The 21638-nt window shown below is 40.8% G+C and overlaps 1 protein-coding gene across 1 annotated transcript in view; it reads right to left on the reverse strand.

Annotated features, from left to right (window-relative positions):
- Dync2i1 (dynein 2 intermediate chain 1) overlaps window positions 1–21638 on the reverse strand; it is a 51975-nt gene that overhangs the window by 5758 nt on the left and 24579 nt on the right. The window contains exons 9-20 of the mRNA XM_028880917.2: window positions 21050–21179; window positions 20284–20395; window positions 19343–19431; window positions 16707–16836; window positions 14077–14249; window positions 12803–12965; window positions 7224–7337; window positions 7058–7119; window positions 6596–6647; window positions 4941–5001; window positions 1275–1374; window positions 963–1094 (exon numbers count right to left, since the gene is read on the reverse strand). Of these exons, the coding sequence (XP_028736750.1) occupies window positions 963–1094; window positions 1275–1374; window positions 4941–5001; window positions 6596–6647; window positions 7058–7119; window positions 7224–7337; window positions 12803–12965; window positions 14077–14249; window positions 16707–16836; window positions 19343–19431; window positions 20284–20395; window positions 21050–21179 (1318 nt within the window). The remainder of the gene's footprint in view (window positions 1–962; window positions 1095–1274; window positions 1375–4940; window positions 5002–6595; window positions 6648–7057; window positions 7120–7223; window positions 7338–12802; window positions 12966–14076; window positions 14250–16706; window positions 16837–19342; window positions 19432–20283; window positions 20396–21049; window positions 21180–21638) is intronic.

The following is a 21638-nucleotide window of genomic DNA, read 5'->3' on the forward strand; positions in this document are numbered from 1 at the left end:
TTTTAAACAGTTATATTTGTACTGACAGTACGGTTATGTGTTTCTTTTGGATTGAAATTTTCATAAAACAAAACTCGGCTGGTTTGGGGAAAGACCAAATTATTAGCCTATAAAGAGAAGATTAATTCTTCCTTACTCTTTAATCCTCTCCCATACTCAAAAAAAAGATGTTCTTATATAAAATTCTAAAATAATAAATTATATATTTTGACTAGAATATAAACAAGAGAAATCAAATTCTAAAATAAAACACAAACAGAAATACGTTTAAACCCTAATTTCAGATAAGTAACACAATTGTATGGGATATAGGGGCAAGATCTAAGCCAAATAATCTCTGAGCACAATGTCTGGGTGCACAACTTCTGACTCAGATACGAAGAGTCTTGAGTACTGAAAACTGGCTCCTCTGTATGAGGTATAAAGCTCTGTGTATTCTGGGACGGCACAGTTAACCAGGCAGATAGCAGACCACCGCTGTGGTCTGAATGAAGTCTGTCCCCATGGACTGCTGTGCCAGAGACTCAAGGCCTCACAATAACAGTGTTGAGAGGCAGTGTGACATTTAAGGGATGGAATCCAGCAGGAGGTAATTAAGTGAGGAGCTTGCAGCCTTAGAAGGAATTGATGACTGTTTTGTAGGAGAGGGTTAATTCTCAGGGCTGGATTACTTCCTCTGGTTGACCATAGGCATCTTCCTGTTAAATTCTAAGTACTTTGTAACTGAACAAAGTATTTCTTGAGAGAGCTAATCTCTCTCAAGAATTTCTGAATTCTTTCTGAATCAATTTGATTCAGTTTTCTGTTAATAATAGTCCATGTCTCCTTTTTAGATCACTGAAGCCCAATAAATGATAAATTTGTAGACTACTAAGAGACCAAAACTTTCTAAATTTTCTATTGGATTGCAATATTATGATGCCCGATAGACAAATAATATCAATGAAAAGTGACTTTCTTACCAAGAATACTGTTTCTTCAAATGGTGAAAATTCGATCACATTAACTCTTATTGGTCTGACACCATGTTGCTGAGGTTTGAACACCTTAGGAGACACTTTCCAATCTTGTCTGGTACTGTGGCTTATAAGTCCCTGATTATTACAAGAATGCCAAGAATGGCCAAAGAAAAGCATTAGACACAAGACTGCACAAAGCCATATTGATGAAACAATTCAGACATTATAACAAAGGCAAACAGTAAGTTAACTTGACATAAAGATATTTATCAGGTAAGGCTGGGTGGAAAGGATGAAATGTAAGACACTACTAACCATGTCGGTGCCAACAACAAAGTGATTCGGATCTGAAGGCAGAAATTTGACACTTAGTGTTTGTGTGGATTCCCAGAATTCACTATCTTTATGGGAAAGACTGAAAAATAAAGAGCAGAGATGAGCACATGGCTTCTGCAAACCTGGATGATGACAAGACCTTACACTCACCTAGCACTGCCATGTATCTCCAATGAGGAGCAGGTATATCACACTCCTTCCATGATTTCAGCTACTCTGCTTCCTATTTCTTTTTCAAGTATCGCATGCTTGATCATTTCTGCAGATCCATCATCCTGTTTACTGATTCTTTTATTGACTATGTTGAATCTACTATTTAACCACTGGCTGGTTGAAATTTTGGAAATTACAGCATTGTTTCTAAAAGTGTATTGTACAACTGCCAGCAGGTCTGATGCTGAGAGAGAGGGTGAGTTAGTAGTTGATTCTGACGAATTCCACTGTGATGACCAGTGTGTGCTGATTAATCCTATGTGTGCACCAAGGTGCACTGTTTTCTCACGCTTCTGGTTCCTATAAAGTTTGTGAACTCATCTTTTGCAGAAGGCCTGTGGAAATTCCCTAAGTCCCAGCTTCCCACAAGGCAGTTGTCCTTATGTCTCAAGGCCCCTGGGACTCTGATGTTCACATCCCAGCTTGCAGGTTCCCATACACATCTAGCTTGAGGTCTCAGGTTCTTCTGAGTATCCAATTTCCCTTACCTAGGGGTGAAACTTTCTAAATTTCCCTCACACTAAAGAGGCAGTGAATTCCAGAGTCCTGTACAGGGGTCTCAATTCTAGGCCTCTATCTCGGGCAAGCCCAGTGCCTCTATGACTGCACAGGGCTTGAGCCACAGGTTTATGGTAAAGGCCTAACCTGGCCTCCTGGTTGTCACCACTAATTCAAAACCTTATTATCTAACTTAACTTCTTTCTTTGTTCCTAGCATTAAGAGATTTTCTTTTCTTAAAAAAACAAAACAAAACTAACAAACAAACAAAAACAATTATATTTGGAGCTGGAGAAATAGCTCAGCAATTAAGAGCATTTGCTGTTCTTAAATTGGATTCTGTTCCCAAAACTCATATAGCAGCTTACAGCTGTCAGTACCTCCAGTTCGCGGAGATCCGGTGCTCTCTTCTAGCTATGCTGGCACAGATATGCATGTGGTGCACCTACATATAGTCAGGCAAAACACTCATACACATGATAGACAATAACCCTTCTTCTTTCTTCTTCTTCTTCTTCTTCTTCTTCTTCTTCTTCTTCTTCTTCTTCTTCTTCTTCTTCTTCTTCTTCTTCTTCTTCTTCTTCTTCTTCTCTCTTCTTCTTCTTCTTCTTCTTCTTCTTCTTCTTCTTCTTCTTCTTCTTCTTTTCTTCTTCTTCTTCTTCTTCTTCTTCTTCTTCTTCTTCTTCTTCTTCTTCTTCTTCTTCTTCTTCTTCTTCTTCTTCTCATCTGTACTACCCGCAATCAAACTACAGTAGAAGGCGGGGCCAACGGAAGCTCCTCCCTCCCACTGCTTCTATCAGCTGACAGGCAGATTTCCACTTCTTCTCTTTAAGTCACATCTAGCTCTCCACACCCATGTTGTTTTCCACACAGGCCACTACACTGGCCTCCTAACTGGTGTCCTTCACTCCAATTTCCAAGACTTTCTGTACCGCAAACTCACATTTTTCCAAGTTGATTATCCTACATCTCAAATATGACATTCCACTTCTTCAGAATAGGACCCTGTCACCTCCAAGACACTGTCTAGACTGTCAGCACAGCAGCAGGCATGTCAAGACCAAGCACCAACTCATCCCATCGTTTTCAACAGCAGATTGCTGGTATTTCTAAGTACAGATATCTTTTGCCTTAGAGCCATGACATGTTCCTTTACCAAACTTTCAAGGATCAATTCAGTATGATGTCTTAGTGTTCTATTGCTGTCAGGAGAAACCATAACCAAGGCAACTCTTGTAAAAGAAAGCATTTAATTGGAGGCTGACAGTTTTAAAGGGTTAGTGCATGGTCATGGCAAGAAGCAGACAGGCCTGATACTGGAGCAGTAGCTGAGATCTTTACATCCTGATCCACAGAGAGCAGGCAGAGAGGGAGACACTGGGCCTGGCATGGGCTTTTGTAATCGCAGAGCACAGCCCCAGTGATGCACTTCCTTCAACAAGGCCACATCTCCTAATCCTTCTTCAACAGTTCTGTTCCCTGGTGACCAAGCAGTCAAGTATATGAGCCTATAGGGACCATTCTTACTCAAAGAACCACATATCACTTTTCCAAAAAGCTCCCATCTCATTCTGGATCCAATCCTTCCCTCCTTCAGGCTCTTACATGCCTATGTTCATTCTAACAACACATCATACTCTTATAACCATGCCAACAAGGAATGTTCTACTTCACTGGCATGCTTGCTGGGATCACTGAGGGCAAGATGGCTACTACATCCAGAGTGACATTTTCCCAGGACATCCACAGTCCACAGGTGGCAGAAAAGGGACAAAGACCTGGTGTATCAGTCTGGCCAACCACCCCAGTTTACCCAAGGTAGAGGAGGCTACAGAGTTAGGGTTTTTTTTTTTTAGATCCACTCTGCCTCTACCCCTTCTTTCCCACAGATCTTGCAAAAACATAGCTATGAGTTTTGAGAGGAAATATGGCAACAAACACATTAGCTATTTCCCTTAGAGGAGTGCACAGTTAAATCCTGGAGGAAACTATAGTTAAAAGTAAGTACAATGCATGGTGTGAAGTGAGAGAGTCTCGAGCAGAGAGAAGAGACTCACAGTAGCTCAGCAGAGGTGTGCAGCGCATGAACGCTCTCAGGGAGCGGCCCAAGAGCGTGTGCATGCCGGGCTCTGCAGCACATCTGACGGCTTTAACTGACCTGCTTCCATGACTCTTCAGTCAGGTAAGCGGATTTGAAATCTCTAAGCATGACTGTATTCACTGTATTCTGTGTGACGAAGAGGACGCAGGCTCAAAGATTTTTCAAGGGTAATTCACATACTAACAGTTAGCCTCACTGAGTAAATGACAGAAATATACATGTCTTTGGAAACCAAAAAGTAACACGTAAATACTACTAATACTGGAACATTCACTAAGAATCTGTACTTCATATTAAATTCTATGAGTAGAAGCAGAAATACACTTTTTTTTATTTGTTTGTTGTTTTGTGGTATTTCTGTTTGCTTATTTATTTATTTGAGACAGGTTCTCATATATCCCAGGCTGATTGAAAACTCACTGTATAGTCAAGAATAGCCTTGAACTCTTAATCCTCCTGCTTCTATCTACCAAATGCTAGGATTATATGTGTGTGCTATGCCCAGCTAGAAATAAAAATTTACTAATAAAATTTACTTCAATATTTCCAGTTCCTAAAACTTGATTTGATCAAGTTTAACTAACTTTAAGTCTAAATTAAAATTGGATGAAAAACAAACAGTATTTATTTATAAGCTAAGAAACATTTTACGAATACATATTAACATTATATCTGAAAAATATACCTGTTACATTGGCTTATTATTGATAATTCACACAGCAAAAACTCAATGTGAGAAAAATGTGTCCTCATTGCAAAAACAGAACATGAGTTTAATAGGAAGCAGTCTTTCTGGGATGAGGGGCGTGTTCAATCCCCAGTGGAAGTCTCACCTGTTGCCCAACTGGATCACAGTGCTGTGCACCAATTTGATCCTCCCTCCAGGTATCAGACCTGAATCAGACAAACCAGAAACACAAACACTTCTTAATGGAAGCTAAACCAAAGCCCACCTACAGTTGTCTGGTTCACTTCCTTATTTAAGTATTTATAACCAGAAGGAATGCCAAAATATAAATGCAGGCAGGACTCCCTCTAAATCTGGTGGAGGTGCCTGTGCCTTGCTGAAGAGGAGAGTCAAGAATCTGCAGGTCATTATCAGAATCCCACGGGGGCCATGATCCAGATACCCACACATTTTCGGACTGATGAGAACAATGGGCATCATATGTATTGAATACTTAGTTCAAAATGCCAAATCCTGTGCTGTAAATATCCAAGGCGCCTGTCATTCAAAGCCATCATTGGAAACCCCAAGGTTTCCAGTTTGCTGAATGGCCACTAGTGTCCCTGAATTCCTCCTCTAATCTGATCAGCTCTAACTTCCACTCAAACACCACAGAACTGTGACTTCCAGAGGCCTGGCTTTATTTTCTATTCCCTCCTTGTTCTCCTCAGATATGGACCCTTCAGTTGTCTCAGCCCAATGTCTGTCTTAAAGCTCTTCTCCCTTTTGCACATTCCTGCAGAGGGAAGAATTAGAGATTTATATACAGTAAAACAAAGTTCTAGGCAGGGTGCTCTCCAGAACCTTGACGCAGCTGAACTAAAAGCCTGCAGAAATATCTTCAACTCACTGCTAGGAAGGGCAATTCCAAGTGTGTTGTATGACTAGTCTCTTATATTCACTGTTCAACAATATTGATGCCATCACAGAGGTGGCAGATCTACACATCAGGCCTGCTGCCAGTGGTCTCAACCACAGCCACAGTAAAAACTGGTTTGAACAGCACTTCAACAAGATGTGATCAACACTTGATTGGTGAAGAGCCTGCTTCTGAATTTGAGAACCTGGAGTAAGGCTAGTGTCAATCCTGGTTTTTTTTTTCCTTTTTTTCAGATCTATCTGGGGATATACTCTTGAAACAGGTAAGATGAGAGGAGACCTTTTCATTATAAAATTAGCAGCTGGAATTCAGGGTAAGATAGCTGAGTTTAAAATGCAGACAAACTAGACCACAGGATTCAACAGAAGTGAACTGTCTGGGGCCTCTTAGAACCGAAAGCCATACCAAGTGGTATTGAAAACAGCAAACCACGGGGACCCTAGTGTGTTTCCCCATCTCTCCTGCTCTCTATGGGACACTTCCAAGTGGCCTGAGGAGAGCCACACTTAGTGACCTCATGTGCATACAATTCCATACCCCTTCACAGAACAGAGGGTCTTACTGGGTAAATCCACAGAAGAAAGCCCCAAACTAGGAGGACTTGGGACGTGGACACCTGAAGTGTACTGGAAAAGAAGACAGTCACTTAAGTTATGTCACGAGGCAGAATGAATGCCAGCTATGAGCAGAACTTAGGACACCTCCAGAAGGAAACACCCATTAGACATCACTCAATCACTCTGGCTAATGAGATGCCCATACAACCCTGATGTCCATTTTTCAGGTTGCTAATTACTTGTTTTTCAAAGCAGGTTGTGATATCTTTAATCTCTATTAATTTTAGCAAACAATAACTAATTAATTTTTACTTCAATAGTTACCTAAATCACTCATTGAACCTGAGATATCTGCCTTTGGTAATTCAACAACCACCTAAAAACAGAATATTGAAAAAATGAATACCGATACATTTTGTAACTATGAAACAATCTAAACAAAGAATAGCTCTAATAAAATAACATGCTACACTAGATCCTAAAAATATAATTGCTTTATAAAAAGACTAATAATTTGCTTCAGAACTGACTTAAATTTATTCATTATTTTATCTTACTATTCTCTCAGTAACCTCATTAGTAGCTCCCTATAAAAGTCCTAACATCCTTTCACACCGATGCCTTGCTATGCATTCCCAAAGGCCCGGCATACAATCCCATACCCCTTCACAGAACAGGGTCTTACTGCCGTGTTCTGTTCTATCCCTGACCCATTCCCCAGCCAGGTGCCGACCTCCTCCCGGATGGTCTCACTCAGCCATAAGTGGCCCCGCACTTCCTACTTACCCACACATTGAGAACACCACTCTCGTCCAGGGAAGCGATGTGAAAGGACAAGCCTGCCATCTCTAATGAAAGCAGAAACAGAAATGAAGGAAAGCAGCTTTAAATAAGCATAACACTCTGCACAACTATTGCCTGAAGGATTTTGTGGGCGTGAGGGCTCTTGTACCTTCTTGAGTAGAAAAGGGTGAAAGCACCAAGCTCTGCTTTTTGTAGGCAGATGTGGCCACCGGCTCTATGGCGTGAAGAGGACTTCGGTGGTTCACTGATGTGAGGACTCCATCTAGAGATTAAAGGCCCATAGTACCCACTGTGAGTCATACAGCTGAGCAATGAAATTAGCATTATATGTTAAGAAATATGCAGAAGTTTCTGGATCTAAAGACCTGACTCTCTCCATAAACCTCTCTCCTAAAGCCACATGTCAAGGTCCATGATCTTGACTTTCAGCATCTCTAGCAAATAGAGACTACAACCTCAAAACACTAATAAGAGGAGACAAAAGAAATGAAGACCAAAGCTTGTGCCGTGGCTAAGGTGTTTCACCACTGAGGCACTAGACCTACAGGGCTGGGAAGGAGGTCAACAAACTCCAAGCCCAAGAGTGTCATGAGGATGAGGAACTCAAGCAGGCACTCCAGAAGGCTGGGGAGAGAGGGGCATACAAGAGGGCCTTAGGGAAGTGCTGTTTATGGGCAAGTTATAAGGGCAGAGAACAGCACAGCCAGAGCACAGGACCAAGCTGTCTGAAACAGACACATAGCCACTACCAGGAGAAGTACTGCCACCCACAAATGAATAGAACAGGTCCTACAGAATGTCCAGGAGTCAGAAATTCAAATTCCATGTGCAGGTACTGCAGGAAGAAATTAAAATAAAGAAATGAAAGAATTTCAGATGTGACTCTTCTCCTGCCCTACCCCATCCCTGAAGAAAACACAAAGCAGAAGACAAGCAGTCTGAGAAGAATGAGATCTTTGCAGACCGCTTTGGGAAATGTACTTAAAACAACAAACAAATCACACCCAAAATCAAAACCCCACAGAGAAACAGGGGAAAAAAAGGGGGAAGTGTTGTATTGAACTTAAGAAAAAGTTAATGAACAATACAATGAGGAGACATTACAGGCCTCCCAAGGGGAAATTCACATGAGATGTGAAGGATCCATGTGTGACAACAGCCAGTTCTCCTTTAGAAGCTCCACAGTTTCACACTCCTGAGTTCTGCGGATGATATTTACATGGCAAAAGGAAACAAAGGAAGCCCTTTCATAGAGTAGTTTATTAGTCATCCCTCTGTACTCATCTGTGGACTCAACAACCATGACTGGAAATACGTGGAGGAATAATGGTCCTGTACTCAACATGCGCAGACTTTTCTTGTCATTGTTCCCTCAACTCTGGGGCACAACAGCTACTCACACATCATATACACAGTCATCCAGAGATGACAGCAGGTGCAAGGAGAACGTGCCTGAGTTATAGCAAATGCTGCATCATTTTGTACGAGGAGGCATCTGAAGGGAGGGAGGTCACACCAGTGTCCTGCCAATACCATGCAGAGCTTAGGAATTTAGTGCTTTGAAAACAATGCTGGATTCAAATGTTTATTATATAGGCAGTTAGAAAATGTCATATTTAAAAGGTATCTTCTGGATTGTGTGATAGTTAGTTTTAATTGTCAGCTTAACACAATCTAGAATCACGTGTGATTCTCAGTGAGGATGATCGAGGTCAAGCTGGCCTGTGAGTGTCCCTGTAAGTGGGCACCATTCCCTGGGCTGAGCACTACACCTAGAAAAGCAGAGATTAAGCTGAGCTGTGGCATGTGGCATGCCATTGCTCTCTGCTTCTGACTGGGGACACAATGTGACCAATTCCCACCATTGCAACTTCCCTGCTGTGATGGAAATAACCTGGATTATGAGTCGACTAAATAGCTTTGCCTTTAAGGTGCTTTTCTTAGGGTAGTTTATTATAGCATCAGGAAAGAAAACTTTGAGTCTGAGTCATATAATATATTTTTTATGTTCTTTTCTGTTTGAAAAAAGATACTTTTTATAATAGCATCAAAATCCATATGGTACCTATCATTGCAAACACTCTCCATAGCAACAGGATCTCCCAAAAAGGGCAAAAATTGGTTAGTAGAGAAATAAAATGGCTTGCTCTTTTTACATGTAAAGCACAGATAAAAATACAGTACACAGAGGAGAAGGAAACATTATCTGTGATGTTAAGAGTGCTTGGAGAGGGACAAAAATAAACCCATTTAAAAGCCTTACTTAGTTAAAAGAATGAAAAGAATCACCGAATAGGAGAAAATACTTGCAAAACCCTTCCCTCATAAGTATTTTATCCAAATATATAAATTCAACTATCAGAAAACAAGAAATTTTAAAATAGAGAAAGACCTTAACTACTTTACAAAAAAAAAAAAAACACGCAGAAGGCATATGAGCATAAGGAAAGGTGGGACCGCTCCACATGTCACAAGGGAAATGTGACCATGCAGAATGACCCAATCCTATAGTAATGGTCCTGCTGAGTGCTGGTGAGGTGTGGAGCAGCAGCAGGCCTCACTGCCCGCCTGTGGGAATGCAGATGGCAAGTTCTCACTACGCAGCCTGAGTCTTTAGTTGACACACGGTCTGACAAGAGCAGCGTCAGAACAGGTCAACTCCGGCACACACTTCCAGGACACAGCCATGGCGTCTGGGAAGCATGGCGGCCGGGCCTTACCATGGTTGTAGCATTACATCTGCAGTCAGGGAGCAGAGAGAGATCCGTTTCAACTGCTCACTTTCTCTCATACATGCAGCCTGTACCCCATCCCATGGAATGGTTCCACCTCCAGTTCAGTCTTCTCATCTCAACAACTAGATAATCTCTCACAAACATGCCCAGAGGCTAACTTAATCTAGATAATCCCCTTTTAATATGCCTAGAGGATTATCTCATAAGTGATTCTTGATTTTTGTCAAGTTAAAAATAAATATCTAGCCATTATACTTGGTATTTACCCAGAGGAGGTGAAAACAAGTTCATACAAAGACCTATATACAAATCATTGTAAAATTATTCCTTCAATAAGTAAATCGACAAATTTATCCATAACGTTTGTTTTGTTTTTTTATATTTTTTTTTATTTTAAGAATATAAAGGAAAAAATTATTTGGTTGTTAAGCCACTAAAAAACATGATAGAAACTTACACACTTACCCTTACCCAATCTGAAAATGTTTATTCCACTTTATTTCAAATCTAGAACTTTCTGGAAAGGGTAGAAACTACAGAGACAATGAAAAGTTCAGTGATGGCCAGGAGCAGGAAGGATGTAGGTCCTTGCTTAAGACACATCATAATCAAATTGATGAGAGCTACATGTACAAAAAAGCTTTGGACGCAGTGAAAATGGCCATCAAGAATGAGAATTTCAATGAGACATTCATATACAATAATAATAATAATAATAATAATAATAAACCTGTAGACTAATACCTCCCCCATCATGCAGACCAGACCTAAATGTAAAACCTAAAATTACAAAAGTTCAGGAAAACATGGGCAACAGCCCAACCCCCTCTGACTTTCTGTTGAGTAAAACCTGTTCATCATGACATTAAAAGCATGGTCATGAGAGAAGATACTGATAATCAAATTCCACCAAATTTAAAATGAGGGAGTTTTACAAAAAGGAATGTGGAGTATGACTAAAAACAGGTAAAACATATCCAGACTGGATAAAACTTCATAGGTGGGAATAGAGCTCAGTCTGTAAAGTGCTGGCCCAGCAAATGCCAGGTCCTGGGTCCGATCTCTAGCATCACAGCAAAAACATAAAATAGATTTGGCCAGGCATGAATCACGCTGCAATCTCAGCAACCGAGAGGCTGAGGTAAGAGGATTGCTGCAAGCTTGAGATAGCCAGGACTCCATAACAAGACCTTCTCTCCAAAAACAAACAAACTTAAGAAAACAATCCAATTTAAAAAAAAAAAAGAGCAAAGATCTGAATAGGCATAATCAACAAAAATATTTAGTTGATAAAAAAGCACATGAAGATAAATTTAGGATCATTAGTTATTCCAGTGAAAATCAAAACCCACAAAATTAAACTGTATGCTTACTAAATAGCCAGCTCAACACCACCACCTGACGATAGGACCAACGCTGGGGAGGTGCAGAGCAACAGCTGGCACACTGCAACAGAGCTCCAGGGAGCTGAGGGAGTGCACCCCACAACTCTGCAGTGAAGAACCCCCAATGGCACGTGAGAGCCTGGTCCTCCAGCATCTGGACAAAGAGACTGGGGACAGAACATAGACTGGGGACAGAACACAGACTGATGGCCTATGGGAAAAGACAGTACCAAGTGCTCTGCTCGAGTGGTGTCCTGTGCTCCTGAGACTGAACGGGAAAGGGACAAGACTGGAGAAGAGTGAGAATGAGAAGGTCTATGCCTGCTCTTTCAGCCAATGGGATGTCAGCTCCTATGGGAAGAGGCCAATCAACAAAGGCCACAGTGCCAAAGCCTAAGCCAGATGGCTCTGAGTTCAGGTTCTGCCTGTGCAGTCAGTGTGGCACAGACGAGCATTTCACCCTTCTAAGCAACAGGGATGGAGAGCTAGCACAAGAACCAAATGAGCCCATGTACATAAAACACTTAGAAGTCCTATAGGTGAGACATGCTTACTCTTTGTATATGTACATGTTTGTGTGTACATGTGTGAGTGGGTACACGTGCAGGCATGTACATGTGGAGACCAAGGGCTACATCAGTTGTCTTCCTTGATAATTCTTCATGCTATTTTTTTTTTTTTGAGACAGAGTCTCTTATTGGGCCTAGAGCAGTGATTCTCACCCTTCCCAATGTTGTGAACATTTATACAGTTCTTCATGTGTGGTGACCCCCAATTATAAAATTATTTTCATTGCTGATTCATAACTGTAATTTTGCTACAGTTATAAATCATAATGTAAACAGGATATCTGATATGCAATCCCATGAAAGGGTTGTTTGAACCCCAAAGGGGTTGCAACAAATAGGTTGAGAATCACTGGCCTACAGCTTGCTAGCTGGTAAGACCAGCTAGCCAGTGAGTCCTTCTAACTCCCCAGTGAGATCACAGGTGTGTACCAATACACCCAGCCAAAAGGGGTGTGGGTGCTGGGGATCTGAACTCAGGTCTCACATTGCACAACAAATACTTTACCCACAGAGTCATCTTCCTAGCCCCAAGAAATGGTTTTTGTTATTATTGCTATGGTAGTCTAAAACAGTATGAACTGTTCATGTAGGTAAAACGAAGGATCTGCCCCCAAGAGGTAACTCTTTTTACTTCACCGCTTCAGGCACCCCTAGCAATGCACAGGAGTGTGCATACACTGCTGGGCCTTGGCTACCTAGGACACTGGAGTTAGGGGTAGGGTGCAGCTCAATGTACAGCACCTACCTAGGCCTTGAGTTTGGTCCTCGAAACCATGATCAATCAACTAATCAATCTAAAATTTATTTTGCTGGGAATTTTTTAGAATACACACATTTAATATGAAAGAACACCCCAAACTTTGCTGGCCACTCAATGAGGACTGCTTGAATGGATTTGGTTTTCTCTGTTTATCAAATTCCTTTTTGTCCAGAGTCAAACCTCATCCTCTGGAAAATCTGAATCAATAAAAGCAGATGAAGTTAAAACCTTAGTCCTCAAAGTTGCCCAGGCTTTTCTAGAGAACAGACAACACTAACCTGTGGAAAATGTTGGGGTCCTGAAGGCCCAGAGACAATTGCTTAGTCTCACATAATGGTGTATCCTGGAGTCTTCTCTTAAGTCCCAAAGGACCACAGAGCCATGTACTGTTCCGGCAAACAGCAAAAATGCTTTTAAAGGGCTAAAGCAGCAACATGTGACCTGAAAAGTAAATCATAGGAAGTTACTGGCTAAAAATATAATAGCCACATTCACAGACATTAGTTCACTAAGTATGGCATCTGACACAGATTAAGATCCTCACAGGATATGGTTAAGTACAACACAGACCTGTGCATATAAAATAAAATTCACTTGGCCAAGTGTGAGTTTTTTCACATGGACAGTAGAATAAGAAATCCACTCTAGGAATATGATCACAAACAAGGCATCTAGTAGACATCTGGATACATAAAATGTGCTTAATGATTCTTTCCATTCAGTGCAACCGTCTGGACCTCAAACGTGGCAAGTCCATTGTTTGACAGTTTATTCATGGTTTTTACTGCAAACTTCCAAGACTCTAAAATGGCACCGGAAAAGGTGTTCTTCACATATTTGGAAGAAATTGATGGTTTGGCTGAGTCAAGGAACATTAAGACATAGTACCTCCCAATCAAAAATGACGTATATATGAAAGGGAAGATGACCGTGGACCTGCGAGTAACAGGACCAGAGTCACGAAAGGCAGAAGAATCTGAGTGACAAACACACTATTGCAACAGTAAGAAACTGCACAATGATAGCAGGGCACATCTATAATGCTGCACTCAAGAGGTAGAGACAGGAGATCAGAAGTTCAAGGTCATCTTCAGCTGCATGGAGAATTCAAGGCCAGCCTGGGTTACTACATGCTTCCTGTCAGGGGGCGAAAAAGGAAGAAAGAAAAAAAAAAGAAACACAAAGAAATCACAAGACTATTAAGACATCTAAAGAATCAGAACCTAAAAAGCATGACCCAAATATCCCAGCCCTGTGGCCATCCTGACCATGTTTTTATTAAGCCTGTAACTATGTTCATTTGCTACTTTACAGGTGACTGAGAGCCTCCTGCATGATAATCCTGGGTTTCTCAGTCAGAAATGTCCTGTTAAACGGTGAATTTCTAGAATCAGAACAAATGTGTCTTGTCACCTGTGTAGAGCCAAGGGCACCAGACACAGGACACAACTTGGGCCCCCATTCTGCCTGTTATCTCTGCACCCTCTCCTTGTGATGTTTACTGTCAGCCACCACCCTCCTGGAAACAAGCACAGACTCCTCCTGAGTATACCTTTGACTCACATATCAGGACCTTCTGGGGCCCTGAAGGCTGCCAAATATCCCACACACAGAGGAGGTGCCGGCTATCCAGAGATGGGGCAAATGCCTTTTCAGGTAAGTCATGAACAGAGACGACAGTCTGCCTCTGAACTCGAGAGGCATGCAAACAGGATACTTTCCGCCCTGAAGATAAGAAAAACATTTTCACTTTAGCAATTTAAACATTTCAAAATACTCACATAAAATGTAATTCAATGAAGAAACAAACACGGTCTGTTCAAAGCTGAACAAAAAATCTAGCGTGCTGTTGTTAAGTTCCCACACATCTCTAGTTTCCCTCAACTTACTCCATAACTGAGGATCACCTTGAACTTCTGATCTTCCTGCCTCCACTCCTCAGACATGCACCACCACAATCTGCAGTGCTGAGGACTGAACTCCAGGCTTCGTGCATGCCAAGAAGCACTGCACCTAATGAGTTAGATCCTCACTCCAAATCTGGGTTGTGATCAATGCCCACAGCGTAAACCTAAATTCTGTGTCCGCATTGACCCTGTGGCTTCAGTAAAGGAAATTCTTTCTCTGTAAAGAAGTGTAGGCCAGGAGAGCACACTTCCTCTCATCTACCAGCTCCTCACACCAAGTGCATGGGACTTGGAAACTCAGCACCACACTGGAAATGACTGGAATGGCCTTCCTTCCATGGCATGCTGCTAGGACACTATTGTTAGGAACCTCAGTTCTCTTTAAAACAGCCCTCAGAACTCCATACAGAAAACTACTCTAATCCAAAGCCAGGTGTAGCATTCTAAGAATGGATTCCAAGACTTCAGAGGCAGCGCTGCTTTCCCTACAGTTCTCAGTAGCAGGGTATTGACAAACAGTAGGATGTTAAGCCATAGTCTAGTGAGAATTTTGTAGGACTAGCTAATTAAAACTATACGTGATGACCTGACACCTACTGTCCATGCCTACTAGCTTCCCAATTCACAGACCATACCATCCGTACCTGGGATCAAACTTGTCCTCCCGCATCCCCTCACGGCCATCCCCTCAGTGCTGCCTCCTCAAGCAGCCTGAAGTCCTCCAGGAAAGGGATGACAATGGTTATATGTGCTCCTTCACGATTCGTGAGCAAAACTCTGCCAGCATTGCCACTGGATCTCCACTGTGTGTGTGTGTGTGCGTGTGCGTGTGCGTGTGCGTGTGCGTGTGCGTGTGCATGTGTGTGTGTGTGTGTGTGTGTGTTAGCTTGTGTACATGATGGGAGGGGGCAAGCACATGTGTCCAGGTCAGTGGACAACTTTATGGAGTCGGTTCTCATGATTGCCAGTCTTGTGCATCAACCGCCTTTACCCACTGAGTCATTCACAGGCCCGGTTTCTAGTTTTCAGTGGCACCAATAAGGTGCCTTTTCTCTTTTTTAACATTCATTTATTTTGTGTGTGAGTCAGCTTCTTTATTAAACCAATCACGGTGACATATATTCACACATTGTAAAAGAATCTTCCACGTTTCCCCCTTTTTGTCTAAATAAAAAGGCTTTAACTTTAACACAGTAAAACTATATAGAACAAAAACAGTTGTCAAATCTAAAGACAACACAGTAACATACAGAATCCAGACCATGTATTTCCCATCTTTACGTGGCTTATTATATTTTTTATTACTTTATTTTAAAGACTTTATTATTTTTAAACTATTTTTGTTTTATGACTGTCTATACCATTTCTCTTTTCTCTCCCAAGCCTATGTGCATTTTTAAACACACTGTAACTCGGTTAGAGGTTTTTTCCATCTGAATCTGTCTTTACTGTGTATCTGTAATCTTTTCTGTCTGCCTGAGCAAAACTAAAACTCAAAACTTAAACTTCGCTCATGGCGTGCTGGCAGGGCTCACCCTGTCAGTGTCAGCACTGTCAGTACAAGCCCGCAGGCAGCAGCTGGGAGATGTGTCTTTGTACTACAGCAGGCATGAGAGACATGAGACTAGGAAGCTGCATTGGCCTTGTTTTTGTGTGTTTATAATCCAGGGAGACCAAGGCAGGAGGCTCAAGAGTTCAAAGCCTGCCTAACAACTGAGAGAGTGTATCAAAATAGATAGATAGATGATAGATAGATAGATAGATAGATAGATAGATAGATAGATAGATAGATAGATAGATAGGTAGGTAGATAGGTAGATAGGTTAGGTAGATAGAGAGATAGATGATAAATGAGATAAAAATTCAAATTTGCCCCTGCAAATGCAGTTTGTTTAAACTAGTTTAAATACTTTGAATCATATGTTTTATCTATTTACCATTTCCATACCTGTTCATTATCTGAGTAACTACTTGAAAAGAATTACAAGACTTAAAACAAACACAGACAATCTCATTTTCCATTTACTAAATTTCACTAATTTAAATTTAATTTAATAGTCCTCTTCTAATTAACTCATGAAAATTATAAATTTAACATATACATTTAAGAAAAGAATCCTCACCATTCATTTGCAATTCTGTAGCCACTGAGTCTTTCTCTATTTTATATACAATAAACCCCATCAACTTAAAAATATGTAACATTAATAATCATTATTTCAATATAAATATTTGTGTTTGCCTATAAATCGACATCAGGAAAGGCCTCTGTTACCCTGAAGGAATGGCAGGTTTGTGTTTAGTTGGGAGGAGTTGTCGCTGATGTTCAGAGCTTTGTCTTGTGCCCGGGGATTCCAGCTGGGTCCAGCTGCCAAACGGTCCTCTTCAAGCAAAACAGCAACCACCTTTGAAAGATAAGTGAGGAGGGACTGGAGAGTTGGTTCTCTTGCAGGGAACCTGGGTTTAACTCCCAGCCCTACATGGGAGCCACAACCACCTGTTACTCCAGTCCAGGGATTCTTTTGGCCTCTTCAGGATCACAGTGCACACATATGGTACACAGATAGACAGGAAGACGAAACACCCATACACAATAAAATAAAAAAATAATTTTTAAGGGAGGGCAGCGTTGGCGCATGCCTTTAATCCCAGCTCTGGGAAGGCAGAGCCAGGCGGATCTCTGTGAGTTCGAGGCCAGCCTGGTCTACTGAGCGAGATCCAGGACAGGCTCCAAAACTACACAGAGAAACCGTGTCTCGAAAATATATATAAATTATATATATATATATATAATTATATATATATATAATTTTATATATATTTTATATATATATAATTTTATATATATATATAATTTTATATATATTTTTATATATATATAATTATATATATATATTATATAATTTTATATATATATATAATTTTATATATATATATATATAATTTTTAAAAATTTAAAAAGAAAAACCATCTCAAAGATGAACCATCTTTCTTAAAATGCTAGCAGCATTATCATTTGTAGATTCCATTTCTGCAAATAAATGCTTGGTTCTACCATATCATAACATAAAAAAAATATCCTTTTTGCATAATAATAGTACACTAATATAAAGCCACAGGAGCCGGGCGGTGGTGGCACACGCCTTTAATCCCAGCACTCGGGAGGCAGAGCCAGGTGGATCGCTGTGAGTTCGAGGCCAGCCTGGGCTACCAAGTGAGCTCCAGGAAAGGCGCAAAGCTACACAGAGAAACCCTGTCTCGAAAAACCAAAAAAAATAAATAAATAAATAAAGCCACAGGATGCCATTATTTCATCTTACATGTTGTTTCCTTCACTAAATGAGGTTAAAATTTAGAGGGGAAAGGAAGCCTGAATATCTAACACCCTCCAAACAAAAGACACTAAGGAGAAACAGGTAACCATCACTCACCGCATCCTAAGCAGCACTCAGTGTCTACAACCGATCTGACTAGGTCATCTCCAAAATGTGAAGAAACTTAGAAATGAGCAGAAATGGTGGTGAGGACTGACAGGACTGTGGCTCCATGGGACAGGAATGGGGTGTGCACAGAAGAGGCCATGAGATGCAGGCTGGACTCGGTCCCCACCTGTCCCCACCTGTCCCCACCTCACTGCAATGCACCGAGGACTCTCTCCTTAGTCCCAAAACTTCACACTAACACAGAACCTAACGATAATAACAAATATGGCCAGCCTCATCCTATTTCTAAGCCACAAATCCCTCTGTAACTGAGACATGATGCAAAGCAGTTGGCAGGTAATCATAACAGAATCTGATGAACAGGCTCGATCCAAATCTACCTGTCAAAGCTTAACACTATTGGCTGTTTTTTCTGCTCCATATTTAAATTCTGAGTTTACATAAAAAGTTAAAGACAACATAGAGATTAGGATATCAACTTCATATCTTAATATATTTGAAATGACCAATGTTTGTAGGTCACACCTGTGGTAAGGAATTTTGTAGGGGTGGAGAGTTGAAATATTACAAGTCCACAGTCAAACTACCTCACGTTATCTCTTTAGCCCTCCTGAAAGCCTTTCATTGCCCACCTTTGTGCCTGTCCTTATGACCCTTAGGTCTACTAACTCAGAGACTAAGAATGTCGTCAGACAGTGTCTGAGGCCCACAGCACAGACTTCCTCCCATTGCTGTGGCCCTACGACCCGTGGTTCTCACAATGTATCTGAAAAGTGCTTTGATTTAGGATTTTCTTCTGTTTTGTAACTATAAAAACTTCATGAAACTGTTTGCCGTGTTTAAACATGGTATTTAGGGTAACCTAAATCTGTGTGCCCAGGCCAAGGTCACTCAAGGCTCTAAAATAAGCTTTCTTATTCCCTTTGAGGTGAAAGCTGTGTTTTTACATCAACAAAAGACCTTTCTCTTTTAGAGATCTACACTTAAATATATGTGGAATAAAAGTTAGAGAGTTAGTTTCAAAATAATGAGGTGAATGATGGGAGAAGGGGACGATAAAGAAGAAGGAGCCAGGGGAGGGGATATGTGCTGCAGTACGTGAGCTCACAACTGTGTAGTTTGAATTTCCACAGCCAGTTGTTAAAATCTTGAGGTTATTATTTACAAATACTGTACAGATTTACACTTGTTTTGCCAGCTTAACATGTTTGGCTTAAGAGTCCATAATTATTTCCAACTGTAGGAAATTATTAAAGTCTAGAACCACAAAACACAGGATTTTCAGTGATATATATTTACCTAGTGTCATTTTGCATACAAGAACTTAATGAAAGTATTACTGATAATCTGTAAGAAAATGGAGAACTGATTCTAAGCCACAAAGCTCCAAGATTCCAGTAGCACTATTTCTGAAAATAATGAACCCTTAAGCACTAACATAGAAGAGGACATGCAACACAGAATGTACCTGGCATGCTGCCCGGAGAAAACTAGACAACCGTGGAGTGTCAATCTTTGGTACAACCATGACATCAGAGAAGTCTTTTTCTTCACTACCTACAATAAAATGTAGGTTTATTAAGTTAATAAAGTCAACTTCAAAACAGTTATGCTTAATAAATCACAGCATTCAAAGCAGTGTTGCAAATACTGAGACCCTTAGGAAAAGTCAGAACATCGCATTACATTCTCTATTTGAGGCTGTTTCCAATTTCACATGGTTCTATAGTAAGTTTATGAGCTGAGTCCAATTCAACTGTATTAAGGAATACAGTAAAAGGAACCAGTGTGTCTGGTGCCAGTTTTAGGTTACAGGTCAAGCATCTACAGATGAGAAATCTGCAACACTTATTGTCTGGGGTACTTGAAATAAGAGATACAATGCCTAGAGCTTCCTTGCTGAAGTCTACCTGAGGATATATTCCTTGCTGTACAGAGACATTCCTTAAGAAAAAAAAATCAACCAGTAATGTATAATCCATCTGGATAGCTGCACATCTGTGTTCTAGAAACTCTGGTCTGCACTAATGGAACACATCTTCAAACTGCACTTAAAAAGCAAAAATTCTATGCTGATGAGAACTATCCGAGTCTCAGAACAGAGTTTGTCCTACAGTCATATGGTGAGTATTTGGAATATGGTATCTTCCCCTCCTCATTACAAATCCAGGTCAGGGGTCAGACCCTGGTTCTAGGTCAACTTAATGATTCCCAGTGGTTCAACAGCTCTAATCTCATTCATTAACATGAGCTAATTTGTTTTATCAAAGGAATAATGAAAAGGCACTTCCACAGTCATGTACTATCAACCACATCAAAAAGAAACACACAAGAAAAAGGAAGTAAGTAACAAAATGAAACCTACTGTAAAGAGAGTAGACATTCAACACTCAAGAGTACCGAGATTACCTCCAGAAACAGCAGCGCCTTCTCCTGGGTGCTGGGTCCACACTTCCCTGGTTTCTATCTCTTCAGTCTGAACATCTCTCTCAACATTATCTTCATTGTACTGAACATATGCCTTAGAGAAAAAAAGGGGTTAGAATTAACATCTATCTTCAATTTCAGAGCAATCTGCCATTGCTGAAGATAAAAGCAACTACTTTTTTTTTAAAAAAGCTAACTTAAAAATTTTTTAAAGGTGAGTATTCCTGAGGTTGGGATAGGTTGGCCTATGTGGGACTTTCTTGAACACTAATTGATGTGGGAAGATCTTGCCTAGAAGTGGGTGACACTGTTCCCTGGGCTTGGGTTCTGGATGGCATAAATAGGGAGAAACAAGCTGAGCACAACTATGCATGCGTCTGTCATCTACTCTTCTGAGTGCAGATGTAACGGGACTAATTCTCTCAGGCTCCTGCTGCTGAGACCTCCCTGCTATGGTGGGCGGTAACCTGGACTTGTGAGCTAAAATAAATTCTTTGTCCCCTAAGTTGCTTTTGTCAGGGTATTTTATCAGAGAAGAAACTGAGACACTGTCCTCTGTGCCAGTCATTCATCATGCCCACCGGGCTATCTTTAGACTTTCCATTCTTTGAGTTTATGGTACCAAGTTATAGAAGACACTTTCTCTCAGCTGCAACCTTCAGAGACCATTCCAATTCTAATATTCTAGAACAGACACAAGGTGCACACACACACTACACTTCCATTAGGTAACACAGCTTTTACTAACCTGCTTGGTATTCTTCTTCCCGAAGTTCCTAATATACATGTCATACTCATTTACTGGTGGTAGGTCCAAGAGAGAAAAGGTGAATGAAAAGTCTAAATCAATAAGCCGGAGCAGTTTTGCACTTCGTGTCCTTTAAAACAGATTGGAAACAAAAATTAAATTGAATAATACACTCAGGAACATGCAGGAGGGTGTATCTTAGGGTCACATATAAGTAATAAGAGTGAGTCTCAAGTACTCAATAATTATTTTAAATAATTAAATAGAAGCTGAGGGTATAACTCAGTGGCCAAATATTTTCCTAACTTATAAGAGACCCTACATTAGAGCCCTAGCAGAAAGGGGGGGAAAAACCTAAATAAAAACAGTCACAAAGTAATGGTGTGAATATATCATGAACCAAAATGTGTAATTGGTCCATTGCAGTACACGAAGGTTGATAAAGTTACAACATATGTATACCATATGACTGATAATTCACTTTTTTCAGTATTTAGCGTGTTGGCTGGTATGATGACATTTCTGACAGTACATCCTCCTGGAGGCTACAGCAGCCTATTCCCACAGGGGACAGCATCTGACAGCGGTA

Source organism: Peromyscus leucopus, chromosome 14, assembly GCF_004664715.2.
Source record: "Peromyscus leucopus breed LL Stock chromosome 14, UCI_PerLeu_2.1, whole genome shotgun sequence".
Taxonomy (NCBI): Eukaryota; Metazoa; Chordata; class Mammalia; order Rodentia; family Cricetidae; genus Peromyscus; species Peromyscus leucopus.